Source organism: Cimex lectularius, unplaced genomic scaffold (assembly GCF_000648675.2).
Source record: "Cimex lectularius strain Harlan isolate CLEC.00 unplaced genomic scaffold, Clec_2.1 scaffold50, whole genome shotgun sequence".
NCBI lineage: Eukaryota > Metazoa > Arthropoda > Insecta > Hemiptera > Cimicidae > Cimex > Cimex lectularius.
This window is the reverse complement of record NW_019392716.1, coordinates 1877280-1894507: the sequence shown is the minus strand read 5'-3', so window position 1 is coordinate 1894507 and position 17228 is coordinate 1877280. Positions and strand designations below refer to the sequence as shown.

The 17228-nt window shown below is 32.8% G+C and overlaps 2 protein-coding genes across 6 annotated transcripts; one reads left to right on the top strand and one right to left on the bottom strand.

The window, feature by feature from the left end:
- Positions 1–899: 899 nt before the first annotated feature.
- On the bottom strand, positions 900–8818 carry LOC106664262 (ATP synthase lipid-binding protein, mitochondrial). Of its 4 annotated transcripts, none has more exons than XM_024226539.1 (5): positions 8432–8818; positions 7943–8010; positions 2716–2829; positions 2248–2371; positions 900–1516 (listed from the first exon to the last, which is right to left on the bottom strand). In XM_024226539.1, exons 2-5 carry the CDS (start codon positions 7985–7987, stop codon positions 1353–1355), a joined length of 447 nt encoding a protein of 148 aa, XP_024082307.1. In that variant the 5' UTR covers positions 7988–8010; positions 8432–8818; the 3' UTR covers positions 900–1352. The 4 variants fall into 4 exon arrangements, with proteins under 4 accessions (XP_024082307.1, XP_014245312.1, XP_024082308.1 ...); XM_014389826.1 differs by having other exon boundaries at positions 2248–2353; XM_024226540.1 differs by lacking the exon at positions 8432–8818 and adding an exon at positions 8151–8259.
- On the top strand, positions 8778–15449 carry LOC106664261 (juxtaposed with another zinc finger protein 1). 2 transcript variants are annotated; one of them, XM_014389824.2, is made up of 5 exons: positions 8778–8946; positions 12849–13031; positions 13105–13249; positions 13312–13452; positions 13927–15449. In XM_014389824.2, exons 1-5 carry the CDS (start codon positions 8847–8849, stop codon positions 14261–14263), a joined length of 906 nt encoding a protein of 301 aa, XP_014245310.1. In that variant the 5' UTR covers positions 8778–8846; the 3' UTR covers positions 14264–15449. The 2 variants fall into 2 exon arrangements, with proteins under 2 accessions (XP_014245310.1, XP_014245311.1); XM_014389825.2 differs by having other exon boundaries at positions 8824–8946; positions 12870–13031.
- The last annotated feature ends 1779 nt before the right edge of the window (positions 15450–17228 follow it).

Genomic DNA, 17228 nt, shown 5'->3' with positions numbered 1-17228 from the left:
TCACAATAAAATTGTCTATAGCTAAGCTATTACCATTAGTTGAACACAACTAAGTGCAGGAGGCCTGAAAAGGTACTTTGAACTTATTCAATGTTAACACATTGTAATAAAATCCTTAAAACATCCTAGAAAATTGTTTAAAAATAAATCTGCATGACTTACGCTTCTTTTCAGTAATTACTTCCAAAATGGTTTCAAATTTCTTCCTTCCTTAAGCCTTAGAAAAAAATTCTCAAGTCAGTATTATTACGACAATCCGGATAGCAGTTGTGGAATATTTTTAAATTTTAAGGCTTTGACCTTGTGTCCAATCATATTGATGAGACTGTTTTTTGTTAGTTTTAAGGCAATACGTCAATTAACTATGGTAAAACTGATAAAACATGTAATAAGCAGACCTGAATGAACAGACAATCAAGATATTTACTAACTTCAATTTCAAATTAAATAACTTTTAGCCTATATTGTTAATATTGTCTTTATTTTTAATTGAGACTTTTTAAATAATACATTAATAAAGGAGTTTAAATGTAATTACACTGTAAAAACAAGCAGACAGGTTAATCACATAGCCCAGTAACTATAAAAAATCTTTTAAAAATACCTTGAACAACTGGCATTAATTTTAAATGCATAAAAATAGCGTTTTGACACTTAAAGATTCCTTGGTTGGACCTTTCATTTGGCTTTCATCCAGAACAATGTGCTTTCAACGATAAAATGCACTCGCTGCAAGAGAAAAGTCTTAAAATTAAATCAACTCCAACACAATAGTACAATAATGATAATATTAAATGTAGCTATGTTTGATATTGTATATATTTAATAAGTAGTGGGTAAATGGGAAAAAAGAATATAACAAAAGAAATGGTTTGTTGTTTTTAATAAGAAACTCAATATCACAACTAATATTATGTTTTATTATGTTCTAACACTGTACAATGGAATCTCCCGTAATTTCTCCAGATATTACAATTCAAATTGTAAATAACTACTACATATTTTAAACATAGAATTATGATTCACAAGACTTTTCATGTATATTTTTTTTACAAAAACAAAAATAATATTACCTAAATTCCCTTTGAATAAAAAGCAGAGAGTGGTGTTGTGAATATTTTATAGACCGAAACGTAATTTTTAAAATTTCTACGTGGCGGCATCTATACAAGGAACAGATTATACAAATGAAAACATGAATTATGAAAAAAAATATGCCCAGTTCTTTGTGAAATGCTTAAAGACTTAAATGTCTTTTTCATTTAAAGAACTAGGGAGAGGTTCAATTACGTTCCATGGATAGTTGTTGCCATTTTTCTGAGCGGCAGTGAACGGTGATCACTAAAAATGGCTTAGAATGCAAAAAGTAGCAAGAAAGCCATCATAAGACAAAATAGACCCATAGCCTCAGACAAGGCGAATCCAAGGATGGCGTAAGAGAAAAGTTGTTGTTTGAGGGATGGGTTCCTGGCATAACCAATAATCAAAGATCCGAACACTGACCCAATACCAGCTCCTATAAAAAATAAATAAATAAAAAATTAGTGAAAAAATATTCCTCAAATAAATTAATGTCCGATTGTTTAATGGACTGGTTTTCGAATGATTTCCGCTCTTTTGACTTTTTTTCAAGTTTAAAGACTTATTGACTTGAAACCATTCCAAGTATATTTTCAGCTAGTTTGTTGGGTTATTAAAAATGCTTAAAAAAAAAAAAAATTAAAAAATGTTATATTACTCCCCTTGAATTGTACATACAAATAAATCAAAAACTGAAAAAAGTGGAGAAAAAAATTATAAGGAAATTAGTTTTTTCCCTTTTAACTAATCCAGATTAAAGTTGAACATGTCACTTGATTTAAAACACCTCAAAATTATGTTATTCCAATACCCATGTGAAACAAGAAACAAGCATTAAGTTCTGAAAAATACATTATTCTTATTTGTATGTAACAAATTGAAACAAATTTATTTTATATAATTTTTTAAAATTTAATTTTAATAATTAAACTTTATTATTTTTCTAAATTATAATTATATGTAACCAGGAAATTGTGTTATTCCCCAATAATATGATTATAATATTATATGATTATAATATATGGTTATAACCCAAAATTATGATAAAGCCCAAATTGCCACATGAAACAAGAAATTAAGCCTTACATAAAAAAAATGAAATAAAAATAAAAATCTATTTTAATAAGCTGTCCATCAAGACATGTACAATTATTTAAAAAGACATACCTGAGCCAGCAACTCCAGCAGTGGCTGCACCAGCTCCAATAAATTTAGCAGCAGAGTCAATATCTCTCGTCACTGCCGAAGTCTGGAAGTTACGGACAGCAGGTAACTGCAACAAATTGGGAGTCTAAGTTACAAATTGAAAATCGATCACACTCTTTTTATATTAAAATTGTCTTGTACAAATGTTTAACAAATTAATCTTCAGATGATACAAAAAATATTTAAAAAACAGCACAATAAATGTTAGATCTAGTTGCTTTGCCCTCAGATCTCATAATCTTTACGCACATAAGGCCACATTTCAAAACCTGGTAACATCCCAAAAGGGATCTTTACAAGTCTCAAACCCCCCTAGCGTTGTTTCTTTTTCGTCACAGGGCAAGGTAAACCGCAAATAAAAATTAAGTCAATTTAATTTTATATCAAGACTAACAGAAAAAAGTAATATATTTTGATAAAGGTACTTACTATACTAATGGCTGGTAGTGGAGTCAAGGTTTGTTGGTAGTTCAACCGGTCGCTCTGTTGAATAACCGCAGTGCTGATTGGTCGAACATACGCAGCCCTGGATCCAGATATTAACTAAAACATTCATTTAAAAAATCGGTAAAACAAAAATTTAGAAATAATAATTGCTATTTTAAATCAAAAATATGCTCAATTAGCTAAATGTTATATATTATTGTACTAAAATCAGTACAAATTATTTTATTTAAGAACTGTAACAAATAAATAATTTTAATTAGCAGATCAAGTTCATACACTGATTTAAGGAAAATAATGAAATGTTTGAAAATTTCATAAAGAAGATACTGACCTTTTTTTTGTAACAACTACTACATAATACATTATAAATTTGAAACCATGGCAACTTGTAGCAACTGGAATTAATCAGCTGAGAATCAAGCCAAATACTTTTTATCCAATTATCTGTACAAAAGAAATATTCACTAAGTAAATCTTTAGGGGAGAGAAACCAGCCAGTGCTGGAACTCTTTTATTTAGTTGGGAAAGTTAAGATTAAGCCATCATCGTTTTAGACGGCATGGGGAAGAGGGGAACATTGAGAAACAGTTTGGGCTAGTGGGTGAAGGGATAATTTAGAGAGGAAATTGAGGAAGCTTGTACAGATCAGATCCTTCAAAATTTTTTTTATGAACTATGCACATTAGCCAAGGAGTGTTTTTGAGGGAAGGGTGTCGTGGGGGGAAAAAGCCAGAAGTAACAATGGGAATTGAACACATGGTCGCGAGGTCTTTAAGTATCATGGTAACCAACTTGGCTACTGCAGCCCCCAATCTTTCAAGAATATGGTTAACCCATTCAATGCAAGGTGACTCTTCAGTGGACTCAAGCCCTCCCTCTGATAAGTCAGTTTAGGTAGTAAAGTCTAATGCCCCCGTAGAGCTCAATCAGTTCAGAACAGCCTGGACTATCTTAGAGTGAGCACCGTTTCTGGGTCTCTAACCTTAAACTGCTAGGTAACACTAACAATGCACTACTTTCTACGCCCCTATTTTTTGGTAAATTTGACCTTTCTTCTAAATAGTATGTTCAAAAATTAATAAGGTTTGCCAGATTGTCTTTACCTAAAAGCAATAATTTTTATGCTTTAGAAACTAGAAAAATATTACAATTTTTAACTTCCATACAAGTTGTTTTTTTTTTTAACTTACCCATTTTGTCTACAGTTTTGTTGGAAACCAACTTAGACGAAGTATGTAATTATAGAAGCATAAATTATATATATATATATATATATGTGTGTGTGTATGTGTGTGGTGTGTGCGTGCACACGCATGCATGTGTGGGACTAAATGCAAATTATTAACAATGGGCTTTTTAAAAAACAGAATGTTAATAGAAGAAAATGAGATATTTCAATGTATTTAAAAAATAAAATGATTAAATTAAATATAAAGTGCACAACTCTATTTGTTTAATTGTGTTAATACATTACAAGTTTTAGACCTATATTTTATGTAGTTGCTGCTATATTTTATGTAGTACACATGTAAAACTATATTTTCAGTTAGGGGAAAAAATTTTATTTATAGATTATGTACAACAGAGTGTGCTGGATTCCTAATTACCTATACAATAAATGTTATCTAAACTTAAATACTGTTGTTACAATATTTTTCTATTTATAAAAAACAAAAACATCATTGGTAAAGAGCAATCTATGAACATCAAATTACAATCCCAACACTGCTCACTACAGGAGGGAATCATATGAACTATACCATAACCACGCTGAGCAATTTTATCAAGAAAAACTTTTAAAAATATAACAAATGTTTTTAATATTTCCATAATGTTTACTCACTAGTTATATTAATAGTTAACCATTGAGTTGCAGAGCTGATAAGGTGAAGTACCAAAGAACTTCAAGCATGCATTTTTCGTCTACATGTACACAAAATAAATGTAGTGAGCAGCAAATTTAATGAAATTGTTTGGTCAAAGATGTTTTCCCATTGGTAAAAGATAAAATTTAATATCAACTGCTAATAAACTGTAACCATAACAATATGTAAACTGTAACCATAACAATGATGAATTATAAATTAATTATAATCAAATAATAAATATAATCTGATCTGTCAGGAGTCTGGATATATCATGTCCACTGCCTCCGAATTAATATGGTGGGTATGAAGGAGGTGATGAGGAGGACAGACTTAAACTGTCAGCCAAATGTTGGAGAAGGGGAGTTGGCATGGAGACACTCTCTCATATCCTTTACAAGTGCCCAGAGAATCATTTGAAGATTGTAAGAAGGCACTCATTGTCCTAATTGCCAGTCTCAAAGACTCAATACGAGGTCAAAATTCCCCACCGGTTACCAGATGGGACATTTCTCCAGCAAGCTATCATTGCTACTATTATTAGATTATTATTACTATTATTAGTAATTCACTACTTTTGTGGTCCACATGACCAATTAATACATGACAATTAATTAAGGTTTTTAGTTGAGATGAAAAAAAGTTAATGGCACGAGAGGGATTCGAACACACGACTTTCGGCTAGATACGCCGCTGCTCTACCACCTGAGCTATCGTGACCTCGATCTACTCGGACATCAACTCCACATCTCAACCCCACCTTATGAGTTTTCATTTTGAAAAATGGCACTCAACTAGACCTAGGTGGTGTAAGAGACAGCAGGCATATTGGATCAAGTGAGGACTTCAAAGCAGAAAAATAAGGGGTTATTGAGGGAAACCCTTACGGAGCTACACCACAAAAACTTTTTTAAAGCAGTGGGTATAGTAGTGGGGGCAAACAGAAGATAGATTAGATTTAGTCAGTGAACTCAGGATCAATCAGCTCCTGAGAATGCTCCTCACCCTAATAGCAACCATGACATGACCCTAGCATGGGTTCCTGTGCATTCAGGGAATAGAGGAAATGAAAACACGAAAAGATCAAAGAGGGAGCCAACATGGTCTCTCAATGTCCCAAAAAACCCTACCTACTGTGGCCTAGCTTCTTGCCACATGAGAGGATACATCTTAAAATGGAAACTGTAAACCCGTTTTGTTTTACGAAAATCTTTGTAGGTGCAGATTCTTGAAACCAAGAGAGGAAAAATCGCAAGCAAGATCCTGAGTGCTGGCAAGGCTATGGAGATTGATTAACAACCTGAAGCTAGCCGGTGAGTTATACAAAAACTAAGAACCACAATATATCTATGCAGATCGATGTGCAGAAGGCCTTGTGGCCGCCTCTTTTATCCTAATCCTCCGTAACATCACTAACCACCTCACTCTCCTAGCCTGCAGCTATATGAAAGGGAATGCAGCTTTTTAGCCACTTTGATGAATCCAGTTATTGAGCAAAATACCTGACTGTGACAGAGCCTGACTAGGACGACGTATACGAGGTAAGTGACATGCATGAAAGGATGCGAAAACTGGTGAACACTAGAAAGATTATTTAAGATAAAAATCAGGGGAAAATGAACCAAACGGTTTATTTTAGCCCTTTTGAGAAATCTGGCACCATCGACGAATTTAACCTTACAGAACAAAAATTGACAAGGTTTAACACATTTCTGGTATGGTTATTTTTTCCACACTAAAATCAGATTGGATACAATTTTTAATATCTGCTCATTAGCTTTGCTAATAATTGTATCTATTATAATAACTATATTATCAAAGGTCTTGGTTGAGATGAAAAAGCAAGTGTCACGAGTGGGATTCAAACACACTGCTCTAACCACTTAAGCTCTCGTGACTTCCACTAGGTCACCAAATCCTCTTCTCAACCTTCAGCCCTTTTGAACTTTCCCGCTTTTTCTGCCATAATTTCCTACATTGTGTAACCAGGATTTGATTCTCTGTGATTTATAAAATGGCAACAGTGAGCTGTCAGCGAAATACGTACTTCTGTTATTATATATTAATCCCTATATGTTTAGTAGTCATACTGACAGCATTATTTACTTTAATTAAATATACCTTTTTATAATTAATTAAAATGATCAATACAGTCAATTATGATTACTAAACATATATGGATTAATATAATCAAGAGTATTTTATTCATGGAAGAACATAAAATGGTTATGGGGTTGAGAGAATCATACTAAGGATGGCTCAGGTAATGCATGTCGACTCTTGAATCTCAGGGGGCAATTAAAAAAATAGTTATCAAATTTTTCGTCTAATTGAGGTTCGAGCCAGCTAGTCCACTCACTGCGTCATAGCATGTTCCCTTTTTTTAAATTGTGGATAAGGTGTTTAAAGGTCTGCCGATTACTTTGGCGATGTCGCCTTTTTCCTTAACGCCTTAATAATCTTGAGTTTCTCCTCAACGCTTAGTCTCAGACACGTTTTGAACACGAATGAACTGCCCAATAAGCATTAACTGTACTGCGTGCTGTACGGTATTAAGAGAGCAGGAGAGGAGAGCCCATTAAGTAAAGAAAGGGCATCGGTGTAATGGAGGTTTTCATTGGACTAAAAAGGTAAAAACGTGGGCACGGGGATTCAAGAAAATTAGTATTATTAAGGAATTCAAGTTATTCCCTGAACAAAAATTTATAACACTTGAGCATAAATGTTAGGAATTTGAAAATAAACCATGATCATATCAATTATACATATCAATACAGACACAAATTGTAAAGTTTTTTCTCTCTCTCTTTTTTTTTTAATATGGAGTTAAGAAGAGCTGATAAGTGAGTGAATGAATTAGATTTTGAAAAGATAATAATTTAAAACTGAATTATGTACGAAATAGGATTGTCTTTTAGGGTTTTTGAATTAAAAACTAGGGTTAATAATAATAATAATAATAAAAACTTTGGGCCTTTTGAGAATTTAATTTCGGCTTATCAGCCTGGATGAAAAAGCACAAGGTTAACCTTTCCGATACGGTATTAGTTTTTTTTTTACTTTAAAAAATTTGATATATTTTTTTTATCTTCGATTTAATGGAATATTCATTCGGGAACGGCAAATGAAAAAAGTTAACCCGGTGGAATGGAATGGAATTCTACTTCGAATGACCTACATTGTAAATTTAACCAAAAACCCTAAGTTTTACGGTTTTAACATCGAGATTTTAAATCGGTAAAAAGGTTATAGGAAATATATATAAAATTATCTATAAATAGGTTTTTTCCTTATTCTTTAAAATCGATAATAGTGACATTTTTTTTTATATTTTTGATACTTACGGCGGTTCTGGCAGCTGGTGCGACTAATTTGGCGAGGGCGAACATTTTTCAGCAATCGGGAGATTTACCTGAAAAAGGCGAAAAGGATGAAAATCAAATAGGGCCGGGGGTCGAAAAGGTCCCGTGGAATGAGAAAAGTAGCGAGGGGCGGGAGTGGCTGATAAAAAATTAGAAAAGGGACGTGCCGACTTTGAAGAAAAAGGCTGACCTTTGAGGAAAATCGAGTCAAAAGGGCGAGAATAAAATGGAAAAGGGCTCGGCCGAGGAAAATCGGGTGCCGGCTAGGAGTGGAGAAAAAAGATGGCGACTGGAAAGACTCCGAGTGAAAATTGAGGACCTAAGGCGAAAAGCGGTCCGCCTCGAAACGAAAACTCCTCAAAAATAAAAGACGGCCGACGAGCCGGGAGAAAAAATGCTCGGATTTGAAAAAAAGGTGCGTCTGAAAAGAGCCGGATGAAAACGGATGAACTGAATCAGAAAAATACTCACTTCGTCCGAGGCGAACAGAGCGAGGAGAAGACGGGAGGAGACAGAATCGGGCCGGAGTCGAGTTCGGTCTGAGGAAACGGGGAGGGGACCGGATCAAATATGGCGGCCGTGAGTTGGACGGAAGCCCCGTCGCGCCGGCCAATCGGGAGCCGCCTTCTTACGACTTTAGGCCCCGTCCATACGGCCTATTGATCCCTAAATTTAACCCGACCGCTCACTTGATCCGGCCCGTTTTCATTTCAAAGGGGGAAAATTCCCTTTCTCCCGGGTGAAAGGGAGTTTTTTCCTTTTTCTTTTTCTCCAGCCGGCAGCTTCCCTTTTCGAGGAAAATTTTCATCGGCTGCCGGCCCGGGTCCCTGTGTTATTTTCGACCGCCCCTCCTCCGGCCGCCGATCAGCTGTTCCAGGCCAAGGTAATGGCCGTATTTATGTTGAACATTTGCAAATTTAACGATTGTGGAATTACATTTCAGAATTTAGGGGATTTAATACAACATATCGAAGATAATCACATTGGTAAATAACTGTTTCAAGTAACTAGTCGTGAAACCGCTTTGTTTTTGCTTTCTTTCTAGTTTGGTTTCGATTTGTATTCCACTCGGATTTTATAATAAAGACGTTTTCATCCTCGTTTTTAACATTGGCCGGTTGTCGTGATAATCGTTCTAAAATAGAAGAATGTCAGAAATTAATTTCAAAACGCCTAGGAGAAAAGAACGACGGGGACCAGGCACGGCCAGGACGAGCCACACCTCCTGATAAGCCGTCCTTGATAACCGGCTTTCAATTAGATAGTTTTGAATTATTTAACAATTAGATATTAAATTTTAATATAAATGGCTTTAAACCGTTCATCGAATATGAACAGTATATTAATATCATTTATTATCTATGAATATTGTCATACAATCATGATTCGCTCCTTATTGATTCCAATTTTATTCATCATTTACAGCAATGTATGCCAATCGTTTAATAGTAAGGGTAAGTTTTTGCCAATTATGAGTCCTAAAACAAGCCTGTCCAACACCAATGCAATTGACTCACCTTGATTATATCATAGAATCATGATTTTATCTATGATTATTGTCATAAAATCATGATTCACTCCTTATTGATTCCAATTGTATTCATCATAACAGCAATGAATGCCTATCGTTTAATAGTAAGGGCAAGTTTTTGCCAATTATGAGTGTCCTAAAATAAGCCTGTCCAACACTAGTGCAATTGACACACCTTGATTATGATCATAGAATCATGATTTGCTGTTTATTGATTCCAAATTTGTTCAACAGCAACAATGCCTATCGTTTAACATTAAGCGTATGATTTTGCCAATCATGATTGTTCTAAAACAAGCCTGTCTAACACAAATGCAATTGACACACCTTGATTAAGATCATAAATTCGTGACTTCTTGAAAAATTAATTGCTTTACAAATAAAATCTGCACTTTATCTAATTAATACTTGTTTGGTGCTTTATAAAATGGCAAACAATGGCTATCATTCAAAATGAAACGGATTTTTTAAAAGGTAAATTTAAATGAATAAGTTATTGTGTATTTAAAATTTCCCACGACTTGGCAGTTAGACAAGTTGTATTTAGGAAATAAAGTAATTTCTATCATTCAGGAGGGCATAATGTCTAACTACAGGACTGTGCCAGGATTTAAACCTATAACACTAGCACGGCAAATACAAGCCAGACATTCTGACCACTCGCATACCATGGTCCCCCCCCTATTCGAGTTGTAATTATATTAAGCCTAGTATATTGCCATTAAAATATAATCAAACCAAGAAAGTCAGTTGTGCAGTAAGAGAAAGCATCATAATCTAGAGCTTTGAGTACAAAGAAATTTAACATTGAAACCAGGTCTATTAATTAAATTAATTAAAAATCAAGTTTTTTGAAGAACTAAGACTCACTAATGCGCTAATGGTACAGAATGGGGGATACAATAACTCTCAAAGGGTGCAGTTTATTAGCACACCCCATGTTAAATCTACATGTACATCATAATCTCCCTAAAGTCATTTACAAACATTGATTATTACCAAAACCCCTGACTTTTTAATAAATACCTTCATCAATCTTCATTAAATTCTTGTTTTGCATGAAACATTGGATTTTACAAATCATGAGTTCTTGAAACAAATCAGTTGCTAAGCAATGCAATTTACACACCATGTTTATTACCAAAAAAATTAAATTCAATTAAAAAAAAAGGCAAGGATTTGGCCAATCATGGGTTTTCTACATCCCATCGAGCACAAACTATAAATATTTAGAAGCTGCAATTTTTTTAAGCCTAATTTTGCTAGATTAAGTTAAATTGGGCCAAGAGAAATTTTACAAGATGAGATTCAGCACTATAATTGTAGAAAACATCAACATCTTAATTAAGACAATTTACACATCAGGATTACAGTAGGCTTTCTACACTTGATTATACTATTAGAAATATAAAATTATATTTAATTTTATCTCTCATTAAATTCATAAGTATTATTAAAAAAATCTATAGAATAGACTGCCTATGTTTAACACTCACTAATTATATTTTTGTCAAATGTGTTGTTCTACGCTGTCTGTCAATCATAATCAAAAATTTAAGGTGGTATTGATTTTTCCTCATGATCAATTTTCTAAACAAGCTTATTATTGAACACAAATCATATAAACGACAATTTATATAACTGTATTGATAGTTATAATGCAAAAAACAACTCATTAATTTAACTTCTAAATATATGTGTATGTATATTTAAAAAAAATATGATTTGCTGCAGACCAATTTGAAATTATTGTTTATATTAAAAGTAAATTACATAATTGTATTTATTCAGTGAACAAGGGTTTTTTAATATTTTGTTGTCGTATTGCTAGTCTGTTGGTATTTCTTCTTCAGGCTGTTGAATTCAACAGAAATTGTATTCAAAAATGTTGGTAGAAACAAATATACATCTTCTGTTTCAGCTCGTGCATTTTGAGATGCTTACAACATTAAGAGATGTCAGAATACACGAGTTGAAACAAAAGACTTATTTGTACCATCCAACATCCTTATATTACTAGTTTTTATTGTGTTTCATAATTTGCTTGCTAGTAAATTATTACGAGATTTTATTAAGACCAAACAGAAGCATAATTCAATGGTACAAATACACAGCATAATATTAATACTGATATGGCATCTACATTTGAATACTAAATGTCGGAGAAAAAAAGATTTAGAGTTGGTCTACGAGTCTTTGAAATAGTGCTGAACTGATATAGGATCATTTATTGGGTCCGCTGGTTTGTTGAATTACTCAAACGCGTTTCGGCATTGTGCCATCTTCAATGAGGAACAACAATTTTTGTTGCCGGTTCAGCATGAGTTCACCAACTCGCACAGCCAACATCATGTTTAACCCAGCCAGTCAGCCTACGTAATTTTTAAAAAAAATGGTTGGCCAAACTTTAACCTAAATTTAAGGCAGCATTAATTTTGCATTTGTATTACCCTTGGTAACAATCCAATGACAAAATAATAAGAAAAAGAAGGAATCACATTTTCATTACTGTAAAACAAAAATCTCCATTAACGAAGTCCAAGATGCTTTTAGCAAATATTTCATAATTCGAAGAACGAAGAAGAGAAAAATTAAAATATTTCAGTAAAAATAAAGTACTTTTAATATATACCATTTTGTTTTATATTTAAATATACATATAAAATGTTTTTCTATTTTACTATTTATTTTTAAGCACTCACATTTATAGCTAGCATGCCTATGCTAGTTAAATTCTAAACTATTAATTAATCTAATTAAATAGAGAGTCAGCGAGAAAGATGCATGAAAGAATTAAAAAATGTGAAATTTTCTGTTTGTGAAATTGATTGAAAGGTTAGGAGACAGATGGAAAATTTACCTAAACAACCGGGTACTAAAGAGGTTTTGTGAGGAATTTTTTTCTCATTTTACTTTCAAACTATTTTATTATGATAGAAATTTCAATCTTATTTCCTCAATAACTTTTTTCCATTGTATCGAAGAGAGGACAATATTTTTCATGTTTATTTTAACTCTAGTTTCAATGCATAATTGTTAATAACCAAATAATTAATTAAAAATGACTTAGCATATTAAGTAGTAGATTTAAAAGTTATTGATTTGTTTTTAAAAGTAGTAAATAAAACTTTAGATGAAGATATTTTGCATGCCAGTAAATTTAAATGTTCGATGAACAAGTTAGTATAATTGAAAGAATTTTGTTCTGTGATTCTAATGTTTAGAAAATTGGAATTTTAGATTTGTTGTTGTTTTGTTAACCATTGAAATTCAACGTAGGAAAGTACTTTCTTCTCGGTAATAAGCACGAAAGAGTTAATTAGTATAAATGAAATTACCAAAGTTATTTCATTATAGACTACGATCCTCACATTATAGAAGAAAAAGAACAGCAGCAGCCATCATGTTTGCCGCTGAGCTACATTCTTCGGTTTTTTCCCGACTCTGCGAAGAAGGAAGTGTCGGATATGAAGCCGAAAATGAAGACCACAGTGGAAAAATCTGCACACCCTCAACCGGCCATACCTACAAACCCAACAGGTTCATGTTGTTTGTGTTCATCTTCAAAAATTTTACCACGATAAAAGTCTTAACCGTCTTGAATCTGTTCTAGAATCACCTCAGAAGAAAGGGCCTTCCCTCGTTCCAGGCAGCGAAGGTGATGATGATGACATTGGTAGTGAGTCCGAAGACAGTAACGACTCTTGGAGCACTCAGGAAGAATTCAGTTCGGAATTCATTTTAAAATATGGGAGCAAGTCAGTTTTTACTTACAATCAAGTAAACCGTCATAACTGCTGTTGCTTCTCTCTTTTTATAGAATGGTTAGCCCCAGCACTCTACCGGATGGCACAGTCATAGAAAAGCCCTTTGCTTGTCCTGTTCCAGGTTGTAAAAAAAGGTACAAAAATGTTAATGGCATTAAATATCATTCTAAAAATGGACATAAAAACGAAGGAAAGTAAGTAAATTGAGTTGTACTGTTTTTTTTTTCTTCTTTTTTTAATATATATATTTTTTTGTGTTAATAGTAATTGTTCTTGGCTTACAATTAATAATGCATGAAAAAGTAGTCACGGCTATTAATTATTTTAGCGTTTAGAATAATGTGAGAAAATATAAAATCTCAAGCCTCATATGAGAATTGAAATTAAACTGTCATGGTATTATTATCTTGTTCTTGAAAATTGGACATGAAGTGCCCTTCAGTATGTAATCCAAAATTTGAAAATACCCAAAATATTTTGCTAAAATAAATTGTAAATTTGTTTAAATAAGAAGGGAAAAAATCAAGGTTACCCCTGAATTAAAGCTAAATTTTCAAGTGTTTAATTTTCTACAGTGGGCAAAAATGTGTTTGAAGTTTGAAGTTTTGCTTTTTAAACAAAATTTAGTGTTCCAAAGTTGCAAAATGATTTGTTGTGTTTTTTTCTAGAGTGCGAAAAGGGTTTAAATGTTATTGTGGAAAAAGCTATAAGACGAATGGGGGTTTGAAAAACCATACAGCTCTCATGCATAGCGGTACCACAATGACGACGATAGCAACACAGAATGGGACTCCTCAAGTGCTTCAGATACCGACACTTCAGCCCATTCGTACTTTAACGCTTAAACATATAGCTAGTTTAGGTTTGCCGGTTAAAACATTAGTCGTGGCTACAAAATCGCAGGACAAAGCTGCTAAAACGACGAGCAACTTGGGCGTTCTTACCCCGGCCACTTCTCCTAATTCTCCAGATAAACCGAATGAGATTCCTATACCTGAAAATTAGGTCTCTATTTAATATAGGAAGTAAATTAGGGGTAGAAGTATAAATTATGAAACCAGTCTGTACTGTGCAATGGCTGTTTCTGGCTATTAACAATTACAAATTTTGTCCAATTGCCAATTTTTCAAAAGAAAAAGAACACTAATATTAATCAAGGCTTATCATGTCCATTTAATTGATGGTGTACAACCAGAAAAAAATGTATGTAGCACTTGAACTAGCTATTCCTTCAATAATAGTTTTATTTAATTTGTGATATACAAAGCTGTGTAACTTTGCCTTTTATGATATTAATTGTACAAGCAATAATATGTTCTCTGATAATAATTCATAAATGCGCACAATGTATATATTATATAAAATTTGCCTCAATTCTAAAATAGAAGAAAAAAAAGTACTCACAACTTTTAAAGTGCAATAAATGTTATTTTTTTTAATTAGTTGTAAGGGAATAGAGAAAAATACTTAAAAAGAAAGAAAGTATATTGCTGAGTTATTTTAAATCTTGTGATTATTTGTGCAAGATGTGGTATGGAGCAATATTTCTAGTCGTCTAGTCATCGGTAGATATTATCAATGAACAATATTGTTATTGGTATTTAGTTAGTTTTTATTTTATGAGGCCGTTAACTAGTCATATGTAGCAATTATGGTGCTCCACTGCTCATTTTTGTTTGCCTTTGGTTGCACCTAATGGGTAATTTAAAAGAATAAATAAAATAGGGTGGAAACCAACTTAAAAATTATATTGAATTTCATTTGTACGAACTAATTCTCAACTTTTTTTAGTATGGTAATAAATAAAATTAATAATCAAACGTTAAATGTGCTTAATTGAGAGTATTATTGTAAAATATAGAAACAAAGTACTGCCATTGTTCAGTTATTTCTCTAAACTATTATCATTTTGTATTGTAAACCATGTGACAATCACTGTTGATGGATTGATTCTTTGACTAGCACTCATAAATGGAAATAGACAACTTGTTATTTAATTTATCAAAAACTTTACCTTTTGTCCTACGCTCTATACCAATCAAATGATCACGTTCAATGTGTTCATGTGGGCATGTATCTAGTAAATTTATCGGACTGATTTGTACATAAATCTTTAAATAGTGTACAGCAAAAGAAGAAGGGGGATGCCTCTCGTTGTTGACAGTAAATAAATTTAAACACTGTTATTAAATTTTGTTTGTCAATTTGTTATTTTTTATTCAGTTACATTACATAAGGGTTTTTCAATACTAATTTATTTGGTTTTTGTTTTACATTAACAAGAAACATGTAAATTGTATTTGAGGATCCCATCCAATCCCACAATCCTTTCTCTTCATTTACATTTTTTAGTTGAGATAAAAAAGTCAATGGCACGAGCAGGATTCGAACCCACGATCTTCGGCTTGATACGCTGCTGCTCTACCACTTGAGCTATCGTGACCTGAGGTCTCATGCCATTGACTTTTTTATCTAAACTAAAAACCTTAATTAATTGTAATATATTAATTGGTCAAGCGGACCATGAAATTAGTGAATTATTATTTAAATTAATTTCTTAGAATTATAATATATGAACAGTTTAACATCATACATAATGACCAGTCATTAAACGAAATTAATTTTTTATTCAAATTGTTTATTTTTAGCATACATCAAAATATCAATTCAATGTTGGTGTGGTAATTATGTATGGCTGTAGTCATGTTATGAAAGTATGGTAATATTTATATATAATTTCACTTAATTATATTTTATAAATCGGTAACGCCAGGAGGCATTTGCAAAAAAGTATCGGTGTCCTGTTACGCTCGAGCCGAGAATAACCGATTTTTATCTGAGGTCTTGGTTGAAATGAAAAAGCTAGTGTCACGAGTAGGATTCAAATCCACGACCTTTGGCTCAATTCGCTGCAGCAATAACCACTTGAGCTATCATAATGTCTTGAAGAGTTCTATTGAGCCGAAGGTCATGGGTTCAAATCCTACATGTGACCCTAGCTTTTTCATTTCAAGCTTATAATTATAAGTATTATTTAGTGAAATAATTAATATTATATAAATTAATCAGGTCAATTATGACTGCTAAACATACGATATAACATATAATTGTGAATGCCGATCAAAATTATGTCCGAACTGCTCCAAGGATTTTCATTTTTGATTGCTTAAATGAAAGCCCTGATCTTAAATTTATTTGGAAAATTATCAAAAGGTTAAATCATCAATCGTGACTGCGATAAATAAGTAATTAAAATATGATGGATAGTGGCTGGTACCAGAATTAAAACATCATAAATCATCTGTCTCTTTGCCTTGCTATTATAGTACTTTTCAATACTTAAACAGTACTTTTCAGTACTAACATTGTTGTTATATTGTATATTATATTTTTTATTTTCTTCTTTTCGGAATAACAATATTAGTATCAAAAAGTACAGTAAATGTAATTGCCTCAATGGCCTTATTTCATTCCCAGAGCCACAAATCAGCTTGGAGTTAAAGGAACTATTCCTTAAGTGTCCTAATTTTATGAACAATGTATGCAATTACAACAGCACAATGACATTTGCCTCTTTTTCTGCCAGAGGGAAAGAAATTCTAGGAGTTGGACCTTATAGTTCTGACATACTAGAGCAGATGCATACTGGATTTGTTGCCACATAAGGGTGAAGTTCTTTCATATGGTCAATTATACTTTATAGACTCCTCCAAAGCTGTGATGTACATTCAGGACACTCAGTAAATAAAAATCTAGACGGCACAGTTTCAGCAGTCCTTGGTGGCATTTTAACTAAAAATCCTTATGTTGAAGCATACAGGACTACAGCTAAAACAATGCAAGATGAAAGTTTTAACTTGGGCTAATAAACGTACAGCAGAAGAAATAGTTCCAAGTTTTCCATTCCTCAGGAGAACCACCAGGTCATCAACAAATCATTGTGCACTATTGACAAAGCGGTCCATTTTTG